Raw genomic sequence first — 18,675 nt, 5'->3', positions numbered from 1 at the left:
GAAATGTTGATTTCCGTTTTAGCTTTCTGCATGCTTTCAAGTATTCCTGTCCATTTCCCTGGGTTTTCTGGTCATTCACCTTTCCCTGCTTCATTTTCCTCCTTTTCAGCTTCTGAAGAAAAACCCAAATCGGAGAAGCCCAAATCCGAGGTCAGTGCCCAAGATGCTCCCAAGACTGCCAAGTTCTCTCGATTCCTCATTTTTCTATTCTTTAAAAAAAATATCTCTGTGCCACCCACTGAGAGGCAGTGCGGTGCAGTGGTGAGAGGGCCAGACTAGGCCCTGGCAGAGAGATCTGGGTTCGAATCCCCAGTCCCTGGCCATGATGAAGCTCACAGGGGGGCCGGGGGGGCAGGATCCAGTCTGCCTACTTCGCAGGGTTCTTGTGGAGCAATTCCTGCAATTGCAACCCCCAGGCAGCTAATGTTTCCTTTCCAAATCGGGTCAGAATCTCACGGATTTCTCTTCCGTTGAAAGAGCAAAGTGGATCGTAGGCCCCCGGACTCCTGGGTCCCTCCTCTTTTGCTGCCCATTCTTGCCCCTCTGGTCCCTTGTTGGAAGCCCCCTTCCCCTTCCTTTTTGGGGTCAGGGGTCTGCTTGGCTTCGCATCCTGCAGATTCACAGCTGTGATTTTAAGGAGGGGGCCAGATCTGTGGATAGCAAAAGCCCCCCTTTCTAACAGTCCCTGCCCCTCCTCACTTGTGCGCTGTGAAATTATTTAAGTGTAGAATTGGGAGGGGGCCCTGAGGGTCATCTGGTCGAACCCCCCGCAGGACAGGAATCGCAACAAAAGCATCTCTGAACTCTGACTCTGCACATGCTCTGGGAGACTCTTGAGGGGGGCCTGTGTTGTCTTTGGGATTGTGGGAGAGAACCTTTTTGGAGTAGGGGAGACTGACTTGAGCAAAATCAGCATATCCCTCCCACCCCAAAATAAATAAATCAGAATGTGGGTCATTGGGTGTCCCTTTACCTCCCCCTCCGGGGCATTTGAAGTGGTACAGTCCAGACCCAGGTTTATCCCCTCTAGAGACCTGGGTGCAAAAGGAGCCTGTTTCCCCACAACGTCCCTGCAGAGACGGCCAGGCAGAGCAGCTTTCGTTCCCCTCAGCCCTCTCTCTCGATACGAACAAGGACATCAGTCCCCACGCGGGGGGCGGGTCCGCAGCTTCTTTTCAAGAAAACCTCCTGCCGTGCTGGTTTAGCTCAGCGCGCGGGGACTGACCGAGCGGGTGGCAGGATCCGCGGGCCACATTTACAAGCCTGGTGGGCCAGATCCGGCCCGTGGACCATAGTTTGAAGATGCCTGGTCAAAAGCCTCCTCCATTTTTGGAGGGCCAGGAAGTGAGTGGCCCCTGCAGCTTCGCCTGCTGGAAAGGGGGCGACATGCAAGAGGCCAGCCTGGCAGGGTTGTTGTGGAAGGAAGAGTTCCTGGGAGGAAAGGAGGTGCGAGGGAAGTGCCATTCTGTCAGTAAAGTGCCTCCGTCCCTCACTCCTCCTCCAAACGAGAACCAGGGGTGTGTATATATATCTAGGTAGGTAGGTAGGTAGGTAGGTAGGTAGATGATAGAGATAGATAGATATGGGAGCCAAACAGTACAAATTGAAAGCATTTGCTGATGACTTGGTATTGACTTTACAGGAGCCAGAATCAAGCACTAAAAGAGTATAAGAATTAATTCAAGAATTTGGACAGGTAGCAGGCTTTAAGTTGAATAAGACGAAAACTAAAGTTTTAGAGAAAAATTTAACTGAGATTGAGAGAGATAAGTTTCAGAAGGAGACAGGATTGACATTGGTCAAGAAAGTGAAATATTTAGGGGTTAACATGACTGCTAAGAATGTGAATCTATTTAAGGATAATTATGAAAAATGTTGGACTGAAGTGAAAAAGGATTTAGAAATATGGTCAAATTTGAAGCTATCGTTGTTAGGCCGAATTGCTGTGATAAAAATGAATGTACTGCCAAGAATGCTGTTTTTGTTTCAAACATTGCAAATTTTGGACAAAATGGACTGTTTCAAGAAGTGTCAGAGAGATATCTCTAGATTTGTCTGGCAGGGCAAGAAACCTCGAATAAAATTTAAGATATTAACTGATGCTAAGGAAAGAGGCGGATTTGCCCTGCCAGACCTTAAACTTTATTATGAATCAGCCGCATTTTGTTGGCTGAGAGAATGGATGCTTCTTGAAAACACGGATGTGGTGGATTTGGAAGGCTTTGACAATGTATTTGGTTGGCATGCATATCTGTGGTATGATAAGGTTAAAGCACACAAAGCGTTCAAAAACCATATTGTCAGAAAAGCACTGTTTAATGTTTGGAGAAGATATAAGGACTTGTTAGAAAATAAAACCCCAAGATGGTTGTCACCAATGGAAGCAAAGGCTCAGAAAAAACTCAATATGGAGGCCAAATGACCGAAGTATTGGGAAATTTTGGAACAAGAGGGTGACAGATTAAAATTGCAGAGCTTTGAAAAATTAAAAAACAGAGTACGAGAGTACGAGATTGGAACCATTATTATCAAATAATGGAGGCATATAATTTGAACAAAAAATTAGGTTTCCAGGTAGAAAAATCAAAATTGGAAACAGAATTGTTAGACCCTAAAGTTAAGAATTTGTCAAGAATGTATAACTTGCTGTTGAAATGGAATACTCAAGATGAAACGGTGATTAAATGGGCACAAGATGTTGGACATAATATTATGATGGCTGACTGGGAACAGTTATGGACCACTGGTATGAAGTTTACGGCATGTAATGCCTTAAAAAAGAATTTAATGAAAATGATCTATAGGTGGTACATAACACCAGTCAAGCTTGCAAAAATATATCATTTGCCCGATAATAAATGTTGGAAATGTAATGAAACTGAAGGCACATTCTTTCACCTTTGGTGGACATGCCCAAAGATTAAGGCATTCTGGGAGATGATCTATAATGAAATGAAAAAGGTATTTAAATATACCTTCCTGAAGAAACCAGAGGCCTTTCTCCTGGGCATGGTCGGCCAATTGGTGCCAAGGAAAGATAGGATTTTTTTTTATGTACGCCACAACAGCAGCAAGAATACTTATCGCAAAGTACTGGAAGACACAAGATCTACCTACCAGGGAAGAATGGCAGATGAAGCTGATGGACTACATGGAACTGGCGGAAATGACTGGCAGAATCCAGGGAGAAGAGTCGGTGGAAGAAGATTGGAAAAAATTTAAAGTATATTTACAAAAACATTGCAAAATTAATGAATGTTAGAAGGATGCTGGAATGAAGTTATATGGTTTTAGCAGAAATGTAATAAAGAATTAAGTAAAAGCTGATTGATAATGGGTTAAAATGAAAAACTTAAGGTTAGACCGTTAAGATAAATTATAGAACAAAAATTGAGAAAGATGGAAAGAATTTGCTGAAACAATTAATTGAACTAGAATACAAAAAAGGGAGGTGCGAGGAGGTCGATGAAACAAGTAAAATGAAACGTAAAGTTATGGAATATTAGATGTTTGTTTTAGTGTTTTAGTGTTATTGTTTTTTTCACTGTATTGTTGTATTTTTTTATGCTTTTCTTTTTATGTATTGTAATGTATGTCTTGTTAAAAAAATTTGTTGTTTTTCTTTTTCCTTTTGTAATTTTTAAACTTATAATAAATATCATTTTAAAAAAAGATAGAGATAGATAGATAGATGGATGATAGATAGATAGATTGATTGATAGAGCCCTAAACGGCCTCGGCCCAGTATATCTGAAGGAGCGTCTCCACCCCCATTCTTCTGCCCGGACACTGAGGTCCAGCGCCGAGGGCCTTCTGGCGGTTCCCTCACTGCAAGAAGCCAAGTTACAGGGAACCAGGCAGAGGGCCTTCTCGGTAGTGGCGCCCTCCCTGTGGAACGCCCTCCCACCAGATGCCAAAGAGATCAACAACTACCAGACTTTTAGAAGACATCTGAAGGGAAGTTCAGGGAAGTTTTTAATGTTTGATGTATTACAGTATTTTAATATTTTTTTGGAAGCCGCCCAGAGTGGCTGGGGAAGCCCAACCAGATGGGCGGGGTATAGATAATAAATTATTACTATTACTATTATTATTATAGAGATGTATGTGTGTATAACAGACAGGCACAAAATTTGGCCACCGGCCCTTCCTCCCGCTCCAAACATAGAAGGACCGGTTGCCCTGACCCAACATGGCCTCTGCTCTTTCTGGCCTCCTTGGCAGCATCAACTCCGGAACGGCCCTCCTCGCGCGGTGATTGGAGGGGTGAAGTCAACTTACACTTGGACTTGGAGGCTGTCAGGGCCTGAAGCGCAGCAGGACAGGCCCAGCTTTTCTCCAGCTCCGCTTGCCCAAAAGCAGCTGCTCCCCTTCAGGCCGATGTTCCCCTTTCTAGAAATGGGGGCCTAATGCTTCCCTCGCTTTCTGCTCCCTTCCCTGAGTACTTTCACCATTCCATGCTTTGGACGCAGCCCCGCTTCCCAGGCGGAACAGCAGGCTTAAGGGCACCAGGAATATGTACCCTTTATGAACTCCAGAGGGGAGCTTCTCGCTCCTCCTGTGACAAGATTCCCAAAGGCTGAGGGTAGCTTGAGAGAACTAGTCTCTTTTGAGACAGCACCAATTTCCATTTCTTGCTTATCAAAACCCACAAACGCTCTGCTAGGATTCTTCCAGAAGGTTCTACAAGTATCTATCAGGATGGTAAGAATTTTATTACAGTGAGCCAGAAAGGATGTTATGTGTTCCATGTCCTCTGTTAGTACTACAAGCCACCCAGTGACTGATAATCCCTCATTTCTCCGAAAAGGTTGGGAGAAGGAGTCTTCTATCCTTGCTTTAGCATTTCCTGAGGATACACCTGAAATTTGCTTTCACATTAGTTCGTCTACTTGTTTAGCCTGAAAAGGGGAGAGACATGTGTTGTTGCATCTGGGACAGAGGAAGTGGTCTGGAGATGCGGAAGGGCTTTTCTTCTCCCTGTCCCCCCCCCCCCATGTGGGAATGTTCTCGTCTGTCTACATCCTCTGTTCACAAAGGTGACATTTCCCTCCCTCTGAAGGGGGTTTATTTCCTTGACCCAAAGCCCCCTCCCCCAAAAGGAAGGCAGCATCTGGATCCCAAAGAAGAACAGCTGCAGTCCTCCTGTGGCCTTATGAGGCTTTGCCCTCGGGTGGGAAATATATTGCGCCCGGGAAAGGGAAAATGGGAGTCAACAGACACTCAAGGAATAGTTTGGGAGAAAAAGCTTTATTTCTACCATCCATGAACTGGTAGAAGGAGCAAGTGTGATAACTCACAAACAAGCACGAGTTCACAGCCATTTGCACAGAGCATCTATTCCCCTTCCAGTTCCCTCCCCTTTCTCCTCCTTTGGAAAAGTTCTGCCCCATGTCTCCTGAGCATGAACAGAAAGTTCCTGTCTTGGGACTATTTTGGACTGTTCCCAGGAAAAGGGGGTGAGAAACCAAAGGGGGTTTCAGAGTGTTCAGATATGTTTCATTCTCCTGTTCTGGCATAGTTCCCAGAAAGAAACTTGCAATCTGCTTTTAACAAGGCTTTGAGAAGCAAAGGACTCTGTTCTCCACCTTCGTCTCAGTCTTTTTGTTACAGCAAGAGCAATATGCTTAGCTAATGCTTTTAGCCTTAGAGAGAGAAAAAAGCTTTGAGAGTGCAGTTTGAGAGTGCCTGAGGCGAGGCTTGGAGGCCTGGCGGGGGGGGGGGGGAATTCACAAAGAGTTTTAGGGTTTTTAGGGTAACCTGGCTGTCTTTCTTCACTCCTGCGAACTGGCCCCTCCCTGGCTTGGCAGAGAGGACAAAGGAGGACCCTCTGCTCCCTGACTTGGGGGTCTCTCCCCATCAGGCATGATCTGAGCAGGGACCCCCATGCCCCCTCCCTGCACCCCGGGTAGTGGCATAACAAGGTCAGGGGGTACCTGGTGTGGAAAAGTTTTTGTCACCTCCCCAATATTGATTTTTTTTTTTGCCTACAAAAATGTTTTGACTTTATTTCAAATTTTCTTACAAAGGATTGTGGATTCTGGGCCTCTGATAACAAGTAGGCCACTGTGGACAGTTACTTAAATCTACAGGATGTATTGTGTTTTGGCTTGTGTTGTTCTATTTATATTTATTGTTTATTTATTTATTAAAATTAAAAAACCTGTAAAGTTGTTTACCAATACAAAAAACAAAGAAACAGCAACACCACAGCAGTAAAATCAAAATTAACAAGCCTACTTTAAAATAGAGAAAAGCTAAAATACTAAAAGAGATTAAAATTACTTCAGCGTCCTAAGCATCTGGGTATGCTTGCCTAAACAAGAATGCCTTTAGCAGGTGCCTGAAAAGAGTCTAGCAAAGGCATGTGCTTTATTGCAAGAGGCGGGGAGTTCCAAAGGGCAGGTGCTGCCACACTAAACAACGCAGTGCTGGAAAGGGGGTGAAAGGCAAGCGGCCAGCCTCGCAGGGTTGTGGAAGGAGGAGCTCCTGGGAGGAAAGGAGGTGCCGTGGAAATGCCATTCTAGAAGTAAAGAGCCTCCGTCTCTCACTCTTCCTCCAAACGAGAGCCAGGTGTGTGTGTGTGTGTGTGTAAACATCTAGAGTGAGGGGGGAAAGTATTTGATCCCCCGCTTAATTTGGGTTTTTTGCCCTCTGACGAAGAAATGCGTAGTCCACAATATTAATGGTAGGTTTATTGTAGCTGTGAGAGACAGAATAACAACTGAGAAACCCAGAAGACAAAAGTCAAAGATTGATGAGGTTTATTTTTTTGTTCTTGTTCCTACTTTTCTCTCTTTTATTTATTCCCAATATCATACCAATCTTAATCCTTTATCTTATCTTGACAGCCACTGGTATGCAACTTTCATCATATTTAACAGATCTATATGTAAATTAACATGCAAGATGAAATTTTTGTTCTTCTTGTTGTCCCTCAATTTTTTTCGGTGCAGTCCCTCCTCAGAAGGCCCTATTTCGTTCCACCCTCTTACCTTCCAGGACTCTGGGCTGTCTTCCAGCTTTCCTTTGTTTAATTAAAATTAAGACATGTAATGTATTTTAATGGACTGATATTTTCCCAAACTGAAGAACCTTCTGTAAGAGACCACACTGTGCGATAGATTTCACAGTTAATAATTGTTCGGTTCCTCTACAATCCAAGCTTGCTCCCCCTGAGCCCTAAGGGAAGATTACAAGGATCAAAGATTCACCTTCACTTTTATAAATCCATATATGACAAAAGTTCATGCAAGCAGATGGACTTTCACTGTATTCCTATGGAAGGAAATGGAGTTTGAGCTTTGATGATTGGCTAAGGCTTTGGCAGGACGCCAGATCGTTCTTGAGAGAGTTGGAGAAGCTGGAGTTTTGCCAGAGCTTTGGCGGGACGCCAGATTACTCTCTATCTAGACTCATACAATAACAAAAAAGGGAGAGAAGATGGCGTGTGTTGAAATACAGTCTCTGGTAAGACTGTATTTCAACAAAGTCTCTTCATATCTTCAAACAAGCTAATACCTTGCCAATAATAATTAAAGCCCTCCACAAAGGACCACACCATTAAACATCAAATTCTCAAGTTTTTTTTAATATAGTTTCACTTGCATTCCATTTAATTAATTGAATCTTTCTCCATGAGGCTTGCCAAATCATGAAGTAGCTGGCAGTACTGCAGTGTTTCATTCTTTCATTGCACAGTGTGACACTGTGCCTTTAATTGCCTAATTACCTAATGTATTGTTGTGTGAGAACGGGAGCGATTTCTATATCTCCTCCTCCTCCCCTCTGGTCCTTGCATCTGGCTTTGCTGAAGGATACGGCTGCGTGAGTCAGCTCGTCGCTCTGTGGACTTCTTATTTTCTTGATGCTGCATTCCAACCAGAGTCTGCTTCTGCAGATTCACCTTGTTTAATTGCATGACTGGGTTCCAGTGTCCTGGGAAAGCAGCCAAACGCCATAGGCCATCACACCGGAAGTCTTCTCCAAAGTCTTTTTTATATTTTCTCTCTGGTAGTAAGAGCTGACAGTGAAAAGGAACTCTCTCTGAAGGGGTTGGATCTTCATTGGGGGGTTTTAAGAAGAAGTTGGATGGCCATCTGTCATGGATGCTTGAAATGAGATTTCTGGAGGGGGTTGGACTAGATTCTGAATCTATAATTCTATACTTCACCCTGGTGGAAGATCTTAAATTGACTTTTTAACAAGTGAAATTTTATACACATTCCGTGTGCTGATATGCTTTCAACCCCGTATGAATTATTTGGTGGGCCATGAATGAATCTTTTCCCACATTCCAAACACTAAGACGTTTTCTCTCTTGTATGGATTCTCTGATGGGAAGTGAGATTGGTGCTTTGACTGAAGCTCTTTCCACATTCCAAGCAGTGATAGGGTTTCTCCCCTGTATGAATTCTTTGATGGGAAGTGAGCTTGGGGCCCTCCCGGAAGCTTTTCCCACATTCGAAGCACTGATAGGGTTTCTCCCCTGTATGAATTCTTTGATGGGAAGTGAGACTATCCTTCCGACTGAAGCCCTTTCCACATTCGAAGCACTGATAGGGTTTTTCCCCTGTATGAATTCTTTGATGAGAAGTGAGATTCCCCTCCTGACTGAAGCGCTTCCCACATTCTGAGCACTGATAGGGTTTCTCCCCTGTATGAATTCTGTGATGGGAAGAGAGTGTGGCACTTTGACTGAAGCTCTTTCCGCATTCCAAGCACTGATAGGGTTTCTCACCTGTATGAATTCTTTGATGGGAAGTGAGCTTGTGGCCCTCACGGAAGCTTTTCCCACATTCCAAGCACATATAGGGTTTCTCCCCTGTATGAATTCTTTGATGGGAAGTCAGATCACCACTCTTACGAAAGCTCTTTCCACATTCCAAGCACTGATAGGGTTTTTCCCCTGTGTGAACTCTTTGATGGGAAGTCAGATCACCACTCAGACGAAAGCTCTTTCCACATTCCAAGCAGTGATAAGGTTTCTCCCCTGTATGAATTCTTTGATGGGAAGTGAGCTTGGGGCCCTCCCGGAAGCTTTTCCCACATTCGAAGCACTGATAGGGTTTCTCCCCTGTATGAATTCTTTGATGGGTAGTAAGACTTTCCTTCCGACTGAAGCCCTTTCCACAATCCAAGCACTGATAGGGTTTCTCCCCTGTATGAATTCTTCGATGAAATGTGAGATTCACCCACTTACTGAAGCTCTTTCCACATTCCAAGCACTGAAAGGGTTTCTCCCCTGTATGAATTCTTTGATGGGAAGTGAGATCACCACTCAGACGAAAGCTCTTTCCACATTCCAAGCACTGATAGGGTTTCTCCCCTGTATGAATTCTTTGATGAGAAGTGAGATTAGCCTCCTGACTGAAGCGCTTCCCACATTCCAAGCACTGATAGGGTTTCTCCCCTGTATGAATTCTTTGATGGGAAGTGAGGTGACCCTTTCGATTGAAGCTCTTTCCACATTCCAAGCACTGATACAGTTTGTCCCCTGTATGAATTCTTTGATGTGAAGCGAGATTATGGCGGTGACTAAAGTTCTTCCCACATTCCAAGCACTGATACGGTTTCTCCCCTGTATGAACTCTTTGATGGGAAGTGAGATTCCCCCTGTGACTGAAGCTCTTTCCACATTCCAAGCAATTATATGGTTTCTCCCCTGTATGAACTCTTTGATGCAAAGTGAGATTACCCTTTTGATTGAAGCTCTTTCCACACTCCAAGCACTGATACAATTTCTCCCTACCCTGTGTTCTTTCGTGTGAAGTGAGGGTATTCCTTCGAATGAAGCTTTTTGTTTGATGGGAGGTGGACTGGGAACTCTGACGGATCTTCTCTCCACACTCTGAATATTTATATGACTTCTCCGCTATGTGGATTCTCTTGTGGATCCCCTTGTTCTTCCCTTCTGATTCATCACCATCTGCAATGAAGAGAGAAGCTAATTAGAGTCTCAGGAGGAAATGAGAGTTCCAGATTATTGAACAATGCTAATGAATGCTTGTGACAGAGGAAGAACTGAAGAGAATGAGATGTGTGGCCGTCCAATAGTTTTCACTGTTTTTGTTTCCTGGTATTACCTGAGATATTGCTTGGCTTTTATCTGGGATGGATATTTTTGTGGCTCAATCATGGAATCCACTCCATCTCCAATCACAACATGTTATGATCCAACAGGGATCCTTACTGAGATCGTCCATGATCCCACGATTCTCCTCCTTGACTTCTCCTTTACCTCCCCTGTGTGAGTGCCTGAGGGCCCTGCTCTTGCCACTTACCACCTGGTCTGGGGCGGGGCCTGAAGCCTCAAAAGGACTGCTCTGCTGCCCAGGAGGACTCTCCTGTGTGAGTGTCTGAGGGCCCTGCTCCTTCCTGCCACTTACCACCTGGCCCGTGGCAGGGCCTGAAGCCTCATAAGGACTGCTGTGCTCTGCTGCCCAGGAGGATTCTCCTGTGTGAGTGTCTGGGGGCCCTGCTCTTGCCACTCAACATCTGGCCCAAGGTGGGACCTGACAGGCCTCACAAGGAGGGTTGCTGTTGCTGCTGCTGCTGCCCAGGAGGACTCGGGGGGGCGCAGAGATCTTTTAAAAATGTTTTTGAAAATTCTTTTGAATTTTTTGTATGTGGGGGGTGGTGGTGGGGTGGGGTGGATGTTTGGTTGGGCCTGGGAATTTGTTTGATTTCGGTGTTTTTGTAATTTTTACAGTTTTTTGTTTGTATTGTTTTTAAAAGGTTTTATTTTGTTCGTAAGGGGAGGGGTCAGGGCTGCCGGGGAGTGGGTCCCAGCCAACAAAATGGCTGGAGCATGTTCCACAGGGGGGGATGCACTGGGACAACCGATCTCGGTGATCACGGGTAGGAGGAGGAGTTACACTAAGACCAGACCATGTCGTTACAGAGGAGCCAGGTTTAGTCGTTGTTTGAGGACTATCCCTGCCTCCGGGTCTGGTCCTGACCGGATGGGGAGCGTGGGGAGCCCTGCAGGAGTTCCCCGCAGGGCTCCCCATGCTGCGGATAGCAGCCTGCCGCCCGGCGGGCAGTGTGACCTGAAGCAGAGTGGCCCTCTCGCCGGACAGACATCCGCAGCGTGGGGAGCCCTGCAGGAGTTCCCCGCAAGGCTCCCCAAGCTGCGGATAGCAGCCTGCCGCCTGGCGGGCGGGCGGGGCACCCTGAAGCAGAGCGGCCCTCGCACCGGGCAGACATCGGCCAGCCCCACAAGCTCGGGGGACAGCAGGGAGGTGCAGCGCCGCCATCCCGCTGTTCCTCGACCTCGTTCGGTTTCCCAGACCTGCTTGGGGGGGGGGAATAAAGGGAATTTCCCCCCCTTTATTTCCCCCAAAAAAAACTAGGTGCGTCCTATAGGACGGAGCGTCCTATGGGACGAAAAATACGGCAATACATGGAGGCCTCATCTGCGTTCAATCTGCAAAGCAGGATCAGGTTCCTTTAAAGACTCGTGGCTTCTAGTGCTGCGCGATGGATCAGTGTTGGACATTGGTAGGGCATTCAGATCACAGAACTGGTTTTAGACAGTTTGAGCTGCCAATACATCGCATTGGCCGGGGAGCTGTGATCTATTCCTAGCTCAAATTGCCTGCAGATGACAAAGGAGGAGGCAGGCAGGCAGGTGGGGGAGGCAGAAAAGGTGCTCCCCCTTCTCCATCTCCATCCGCCTGCCTGCCTCCCCCCACCCCTAGCTGAACAAACCCCAATTCCTCTCCGGCTTCATCCCTCCACGTCCCCATCTCCACTCTCCTGGGACTCACCAGATCTCTCGGAGGTCCCTGGGAGGGAGTGCTCAGAGGTTGTGGGGAGGGATGCAGGAGACAACCTGACCAGGTCATCCGTCCATCTTCCCTCTTCCATCTCCTCTAGCTTGACAGGATCCGTCTCACTCATCCTTCCTGAAGAGTCAAGGAGCCAAAAGAAGCTGCAGGGTCCTGGGAGAGAGGAAGAAGCAAAGGGAGCCTCAGAGGCCCAGCAGGGATTCTCCTGCCCTAGATATTCTCCTGCCCCTGGAGAAGCACAAATGGGGCAGCCCCTTCCCAACAGAAGCCCCATTTCTAAACCTCTCCAGTGGTTTCAATTTCCTCTGTTTGCTCCTCACCCCACTTCGTAAGGCTGACACGTTCTGCACAGTAATGACCTGAGAGCAGATCCCATTGTACTCAGTGGGGCTTATGGACACAACTTGGTGCCAAAACCAGTCACCTTCCTGTCCCTAAGCCTGAAAACTGCAACCCCAGAGCATGGGCAGAAAATAGCAGAGTAGCTATTACAGTGGTACCTCAGGTTAAGTACTTAATTCGTTCTAGAGGTCCGTACTTAACCTGAAACTGTTCTTAACCTGAAGCACCACTTTAGCTAATGGGGCCTCCTGCTGCCACTGTGCCGATGGAGCACAATTTCTGTTCTCACCCTGAAGCAAAGTTCTTAACCTGAAGCACTATTTCTGGGTTCACGGAGTCTGTAACCTGAAGCGTATGGAACCCGAGGTACCACAGTACATGTACTGTAGGTGCCTGCATGCTGGGTTCTTTGTATGCAGAGCCCAGTTCACAATCTTTGAGCTCTCTCATTGCAAGCCAGGCAGGTGTTGTGGCCATATTTGCCTCTTGCATGGGGACCAAATCTTTGGGGAAGTTTTTCATCTCCAATTGGTAGGAAAGAGGGTTCATTAACCTGCTGGTGGGGGGAGGTGGCTTTTCAGCCCATAAATTCAACTCATGCTGGAATATCTGGTGGACTGGATCTGGAGCACAAAGGGTCAAGTTCTACTTGCATCAGCCCTTGTGTTCCTTCTTCAAACTCATTAGGCAGAAACGTCAGAGGTCAAATCTGGAGAATATTTCATTCTGGGCTACTTATGGCAGAGCACAGAAGACATGCAATCAATTCTTTTCAGTTCTGTCAAGTAGGTCCTTCCCTAGATTTCTCAAGTGCAAGGACCCAGGGCTGTCTGAGTTATGGGGTTCCTTGGGGTCCAGGTCAGCTGGCTAGTCAGGATTGTCACCTGCAGAGTATATGTCAACTAAAGGACAATAGTCCGCCTTGGATTGAGGACTTTTTGGAGGTGTTGCTGAATGTCGAAGCAGAGGAGCTGGTGATGCCACATTTTGGAATAATCTTGAGACTGATACACCACTCCTCCATAGATATTCTCTGTGCTTAGGCACCATCTTCACAAACTTTACGCTCCTCTTGTGACAAGATTTCCAAAGGCTTAGGGTAGCTTGAGAGAAGTAGCTTATTTTGAGACAGCACCCATTTCCAATTCTTTTTTATGAAAACCCGCTCCCTAGTTGGTTTGGTTTTGGCTCTTGACAGGACATCAGACCATTTGATAACCTTGCATATCGTTTCATATTGATATAGGGATCTGCTGTGCAGATTCTAGTACAGTACAAGCTTCTTAGTGTTCTGTCTGGACCCAGAGCAAGAGATACTCTCAAGTAGGTTAAAAAGCTTTTTCAAGTCAACTTTTTAATATTGCACTATTTTTCAATTTTTAACATTTTGCTCTTCTTTGTACTTTTAGACCTCCTTTTGCCATGTGGACGAATCAAACCTCCCTTATTGATCTATTTTTAATGGTAGGGAAAGAGATTTTGTTGCATTATCTGGTGCCACAGACTCTGCTAGATTTTATTCAGAAGGGTTTACAAGTACCTATCAGGATGGTAAGAATTTTATTAGTCAGCCAAAAAGGATTTTAAGCGTTCCATGTCCTCTCTTAGTACTACAAGCCGCCCAGTGACTGATAATCCCTCTTTGGTCCCAGAAGTTTGGGAGTAGCAGTCTTTTATACTTGCTTTAATTTTGAATTTTTCTTTCAGATTAGTTCCTCTACTTGTTTAGCCTGAATTTGGCCTTGAGTCCCTTGAGCTCCTGGTCTCAGTGCCAGAGATGACTTAGCAGTTGAGCTGCCTGGGCCCAAAACCTCTTTCTGCTCATCCTCAGAGCTGCTGAGAGATCCTATAAGGTCAGTAATAGGATCTGGCTCCCGCTGTTTCTTAGCCACCTCCTCATTTTCCTTATTCATGTAAAATGGAGTAATTTTTGCTTGTCCTTTCTTAGAGAAGCTCTCTTTGGAGGAGGGTCTGTGGCACTTGGGGAGAGAACATAAATTTTGTAACTACTCTGGGTCAACACTGTCTTTCCCCTTAATTCCTCATCAAGCTTCCTGATATCATTAATAATAATAATAATACTAGCCTGAGGAAGAAATTGAGGCTGAAATGAATGAACAATGCAAATGAATACTTGTGAAAGAGGAAGAAGGGAAGGGAGTTACTGTCTTTTTTGCTGATATTATCTTTTTTATGGGAACCGGAGATTCGAAAAGCCTGGCTCGTTCCAGGGATGGATTTAATTTGGCTCAGTCATGGAATCTGCTCCATCTCCAAGCTCAGTCATTTCTTTGCTCAACCAAAAACAGACAGATGGAGAAAGGGAAAAAGAGAATTAGACAGGATGTACCTCCACGTCCCTGAGATCTCTGAAGCCTACATGGAAGAAGGCCTGGGAAGCTCAGAGCAGCCTTATCCTGGTTTAAAAAGGCAGGACTGGTGGAAGAATATTCCCAGACAGAACAGGAGATACATCTCCTATGGAGAGTTTTCCATTCCACGAGAGTTGTGGGTGTGTTAACATCTCAGATGCTGCAGGTGGCGCTATTGGGCTCCCTCAAAATAGAGGTTTATCCTACAAAGATCTGTATGGAATTTCAAAACTGATCTCATGATCCAGCAGGGAGCCTTACCAGAGAGGCCACGATCCCGGGGTTCTCCTCCTTGACTTCCTTCTGCAGAGCTCTCTGCTCAGGATCCAGCAAAGCCCAGTCCTCCTCTGTGAAAGGAACAGCTACGTCTTCAAAGCACACTGGACCCTAAGAGAAAAAGGGAGAAGAAAGATGATCTTCTACACATGCTCTGTTTTTTTCTGAAACAATTTTGTTGTGTATTTAAATGATGGGTATTAATCTTTGTGTAAGTGGGGGAATTCACATAATAATAGTTTTATTATCTATATGGTACTCATCTTCAGGTAAATCTTTGCAAGCATTCCCATTTTCCAGATGGAAGGACCTCCTCTCCCTTCATCTGGTGGGGTGGACCCTCCCCATGCCCTCAAGCCAACTTCAAGGGGCACCAGGAGGGGGAGGGGAGGGGAAGCCCCATTGTGCATTGTGAGGGGAGGGAATGGTTGGTTGGTTGGCATCCGTCTGTCTTAGGAGACCATGGAAGAGTGTGTCTTTGGGAGTGAGATCCAGTTGTTGGAAGGTGTTACGGAAAAATTCCGGGTGCGAGTCTGCTCAGCCTCCCGGCTCGTCGGACTAAGTCCGCGGGTCCTAGCGGAAAAATGAGCTCAGCCGGACGCAGGAGCAAGATGCGGAGATCCAAAGTTTATTGCGCAACAGGTTCAAGGCAAGATTGAACAGCGAGAGAGGGGTGACATGAACTTTTAAAAGTTCCCTCCAAGTCCCAGAATACAGTGCAATAAACGTCATGAATACATTATGGGAAGGTTGGGTTTCACAGCTTACATCATGAATATATTACGGAAAGGTGGGGTTACACACATTAGCATTTCAGGGAAGGGAGGGGGCAGTGTGCAGAGTGAGAGATATGCATAGATAAGCACTTCCTGAGTACCGGTGGTGATAGAACAATAGTCCAGATATGCATCGTCTGCCACCTGGCATTGCCCGGAGGAAGGGCTTGGCAGAACGATCTGACAGGATTAGGGTCTTCCTGAGTACGTGACTTGTCGCTTAGGAGATTATGGAGGGAAGTAGGGTATCGTAGAGTCCTGAGGGAGCTGAGTTGATTGACACCAGAACGAAGGAAATCGGTGCTGTGGTTGATTTTATATGAATTTTAGAAGTTTTAGCTTATTTTAAGTTCATTCTCATATTGCTAATCAAAGTCGGAAGTGAATGGATACATTGTTGCAGCTCTTGATACATTCAGGGGTTCAGGAGTTTCGATTCCATTGTCCTCCTAGCAGGGGAGCTGTCAACAACTTGTCAAGAGGTTAAATGAGGCGTGCAAGGCTAGCTGAGCTACCTCTGCACGGCGAATGCACGGTTCTGATTGGCCAAAGCGCGGCCATTATAGTCAATGGGAGATGCATTTTGACACGGTCTACCCACGTTAGAAATGGAGCAAGAGGGAAGCGTAGAAAGATGGTGGGCTTATTTCGCCCGTATAAGGAGAGGGAAAGAGAAGTCCTTTATTTACAGGACTAGGGTGTAGAGGGTGCAGTGTGGTGCTTGTGCGACAGTGTGGGGGTTTTGAGGGGTTAGGGAGCCGTCGAGGTCACCGCCTCGGGTCCACTGGAGCTGGTGGAGGGACCGGGAATGGTACCCCCCCCCCTTTCCCGTATCAGAAGGTAACAGCGCCAGCCGTGGGTGTGGAGACCGACAGGGGAGAGACATGTGTTGTTGCATCTGGGACACAGGAAGTGGTCCAGTTGTGCTGCTGCAGATGCAGACGGGCTTTTCTTCTCCCTGTGCTCCCCCCACGTGGGAATGTTCCCGTCTGGCTGCAGCCTCAGTTCACAAAAGTGTCTTATCTCCAAACCTGAAGGGGGTTTCTTTGCCTGCCCAGTTTTCCTTGACCCAAAGCCCCCTCCCCCCAAAATGAAGACAGCATCTGGATCCCAAGGAAGAACAGAGATGCATATTTCCTGCGAACTGGCCCCCTCCCTGGCTTGGCAGAGAGGACGAGGGAGGACCCTCTGCTCCCTGACTTGGGGGTCTCCTCCCACCAGGCATGATCTGAGCAGGGACCCCCATGCCCCCTCCCTGCCCCCCTGGGACTCCCTTCTCCCCATTGCACCCTCAGGGGGAGGAGAGAGAAGACTCACCCGAGTCCAGGAGGGGCTTTTGCAAAGGAGAAAGAAGAAAGCAGCCTCCTCTCTCCCTGCAGGAACGGATGGGGGAGGGAGGGGCTTCTGCTCTGGAGGACCTTGCCCCCTCCCCTTCACTTCCTGTCCTCTCTAGGAATCCCGCTCCGCTCCTTTTAACCCTTGGCAAGCCGAGTCCTCCCCTCCCTCTCCCTGCCTTCAGTTTTCCTGCTTCTGCGTCTGCGCTCTAGGGGCTGCCCCCCTTCCCTCCCTCTGCCCCAAGGAGCCCACATCCAACCAGACTAACTGCAAGGGAGACGGGGGGGGGTCCATGGGGGGTTAGCTTGGCTCTCCCCAGCATAGAGGCTCCTGGATCCCGAGGAAAGGCTGGGAGGGAGAAGAGGCGAAGGCTGCCTAGTGGCGGGAGGTGCCTTGGGCTCAGAAATGGCTCCCTCCAGACACCCCCCCAAGGAACACCCTCCAGCTCAGGGGGGGGGGAGGGGGGCTTCCCAGCCGGGAGACCCCTCCCCTCCCGAAAATACGGGTTTTTCTGCTTCTGCAGCCGCTTCTCATCCCAGGAAGAGAGACGGAGGAGGAAGAGTCCCAGGCGAGGAAGGAAACGCACACGCGACCGGGGGGGGGGCAGGAGGGGGGCGCATGAAAAAGAAAGGGGAAGCATCTTTAGATGCGGCCACAATGGCCAACTATCGCCCAGTCTCAAATCTTCCATTCTTGGGCAAGGTGATTGAGCGAGAGGTTGCCGAACAACTCCAGGCACGCCTGGAAGAAGCGGATCATTTGGATCCCTTCCAGTCGGGATTCAGGCCTCACCATGGGACTGAAACTGCCTTGGTCGCACTGGTTGATGATCTCCGGCGGGCTAGGGACAAAGGTGAGAGCTGTTTCCTAGTTCTGCTGGATCTCTCAGCGGCGTTTGATACCATCGACCATAACATCCTTCTGGACCGTCTTCAGGGGCTGGGAGCTGGGGGCACTGTCATACAGTGTTCTGCTCCTTCCTCCTGGGCCGTGTTCAGAAAGTGGTGGTGGCGGATGAGTGTTCAGACCCCTGGGCTCTCACTTGTGGGGTGCCTCAGGGTTCTGTCCTCTCCCCCATGCTTTTCAACATTTACATGCAGCCGCTGGGAGAGATCATCAGGGGGTTTGGGCTGGGTATTCATCAGTATGTGGATGATACCCAGCTCTACCTCTCTTTTAAATCAGAACCAGTGAGGGCGGTGAAGGTCCTGTGTGAGTGCCTGGAGGCGGTTGGAGGATGGATGGCGGCTAACAGATGGAGGTTGAATCCTGACAAGACAGAAGTATTGTTTTTGGGGGACAGGAGGCGGGCAGGTGTGGAGGATTCCCTGGTCCTGAATGGGGTAACTGTGCCCCTGAAGGACCAGGTGCGCAGCCTGGGAGTCATTTTGGACTCACAGCTGTCCATGGAGGCACAGGTCAAATCTGTGTCCAGGGCAGCTGTTTACCAGCTCCATCTGGTACGTAGGCTGAGACCCTATCTGCCTACGGACTGTCTCGCCAGAGTGGTTCATGCTCTGGTTATCTCCCGCTTGGACTACTGCAATGCACTCTACGTGGGGCTACCTTTGAAGGCGACTCAGAAACTACAACTAATCCAGAATGCGGCAGCTAGACTGGTGACTGGGGGCGGCCGCCGAGACCATATAACACCGGTCTTGAAAGACCTACATTGGCTCCCAGTACGTTTCCGAGCACAATTCAAAGTGTTGGTGCTGACCTTTAAAGCCCTAAACGGCCTCGGTCCAGTATACCTGAAGGAGCGTCTCCACCCCCATTATT

The 18,675-nt window shown here is 47.5% G+C and overlaps 3 protein-coding genes across 7 annotated transcripts in view; 1 reads left to right on the top strand and 2 right to left on the bottom strand.

Annotated features, from left to right (window-relative positions):
* LOC310756442 (uncharacterized protein) overlaps positions 1–18,675 on the bottom strand; it is a 142,109-nt gene that overhangs the window by 36,214 nt on the left and 87,220 nt on the right. For 2 of the 3 annotated variants that reach the window (XM_083600530.1, XM_083600531.1), the window contains exon 4: positions 11,772–11,945. In XM_083600530.1, the coding sequence (XP_083456656.1) occupies positions 11,772–11,945 (174 nt within the window). Of the gene's footprint in view, positions 1–11,771; positions 11,946–14,767; positions 14,894–18,675 lie in introns of all 3 variants that reach the window. The other variant, XM_083600533.1, reaches the window with a different exon arrangement.
* LOC310756799 (uncharacterized protein) lies at positions 7,901–10,286 on the bottom strand. The gene is made up of 2 exons (XM_083601585.1): positions 10,193–10,286; positions 7,901–9,928 (listed from the first exon to the last, which is right to left on the bottom strand). The coding sequence occupies exons 1-2, from the start codon at positions 10,203–10,205 to the stop codon at positions 8,304–8,306; spliced, it is 1,638 nt and encodes a 545-aa protein (XP_083457711.1). The 5' UTR covers positions 10,206–10,286; the 3' UTR covers positions 7,901–8,303.
* Positions 13,577–18,675, top strand: part of LOC310757028 (uncharacterized protein) — a 163,842-nt gene continuing 158,743 nt past the window's right edge. The window contains exons 1-2 of one of the 3 annotated variants that reach the window (XM_083602119.1): positions 13,577–13,685; positions 13,842–13,987. The gene's annotated coding sequence lies outside the window, so the exon portion shown is untranslated. The remainder of the gene's footprint in view (positions 13,686–13,841; positions 13,988–18,675) is intronic. The other 2 variants (XM_083602118.1, XR_014545018.1) reach the window with 2 other exon arrangements.

The sequence above is a fragment of the Podarcis filfolensis genome, assembly GCF_964270895.1.
Source record: "Podarcis filfolensis genome assembly, chromosome: 2".
Taxonomy (NCBI): domain Eukaryota; kingdom Metazoa; phylum Chordata; class Lepidosauria; order Squamata; family Lacertidae; genus Podarcis; species Podarcis filfolensis.
This window is presented reverse-complemented; position numbering and strand designations above follow the sequence as displayed.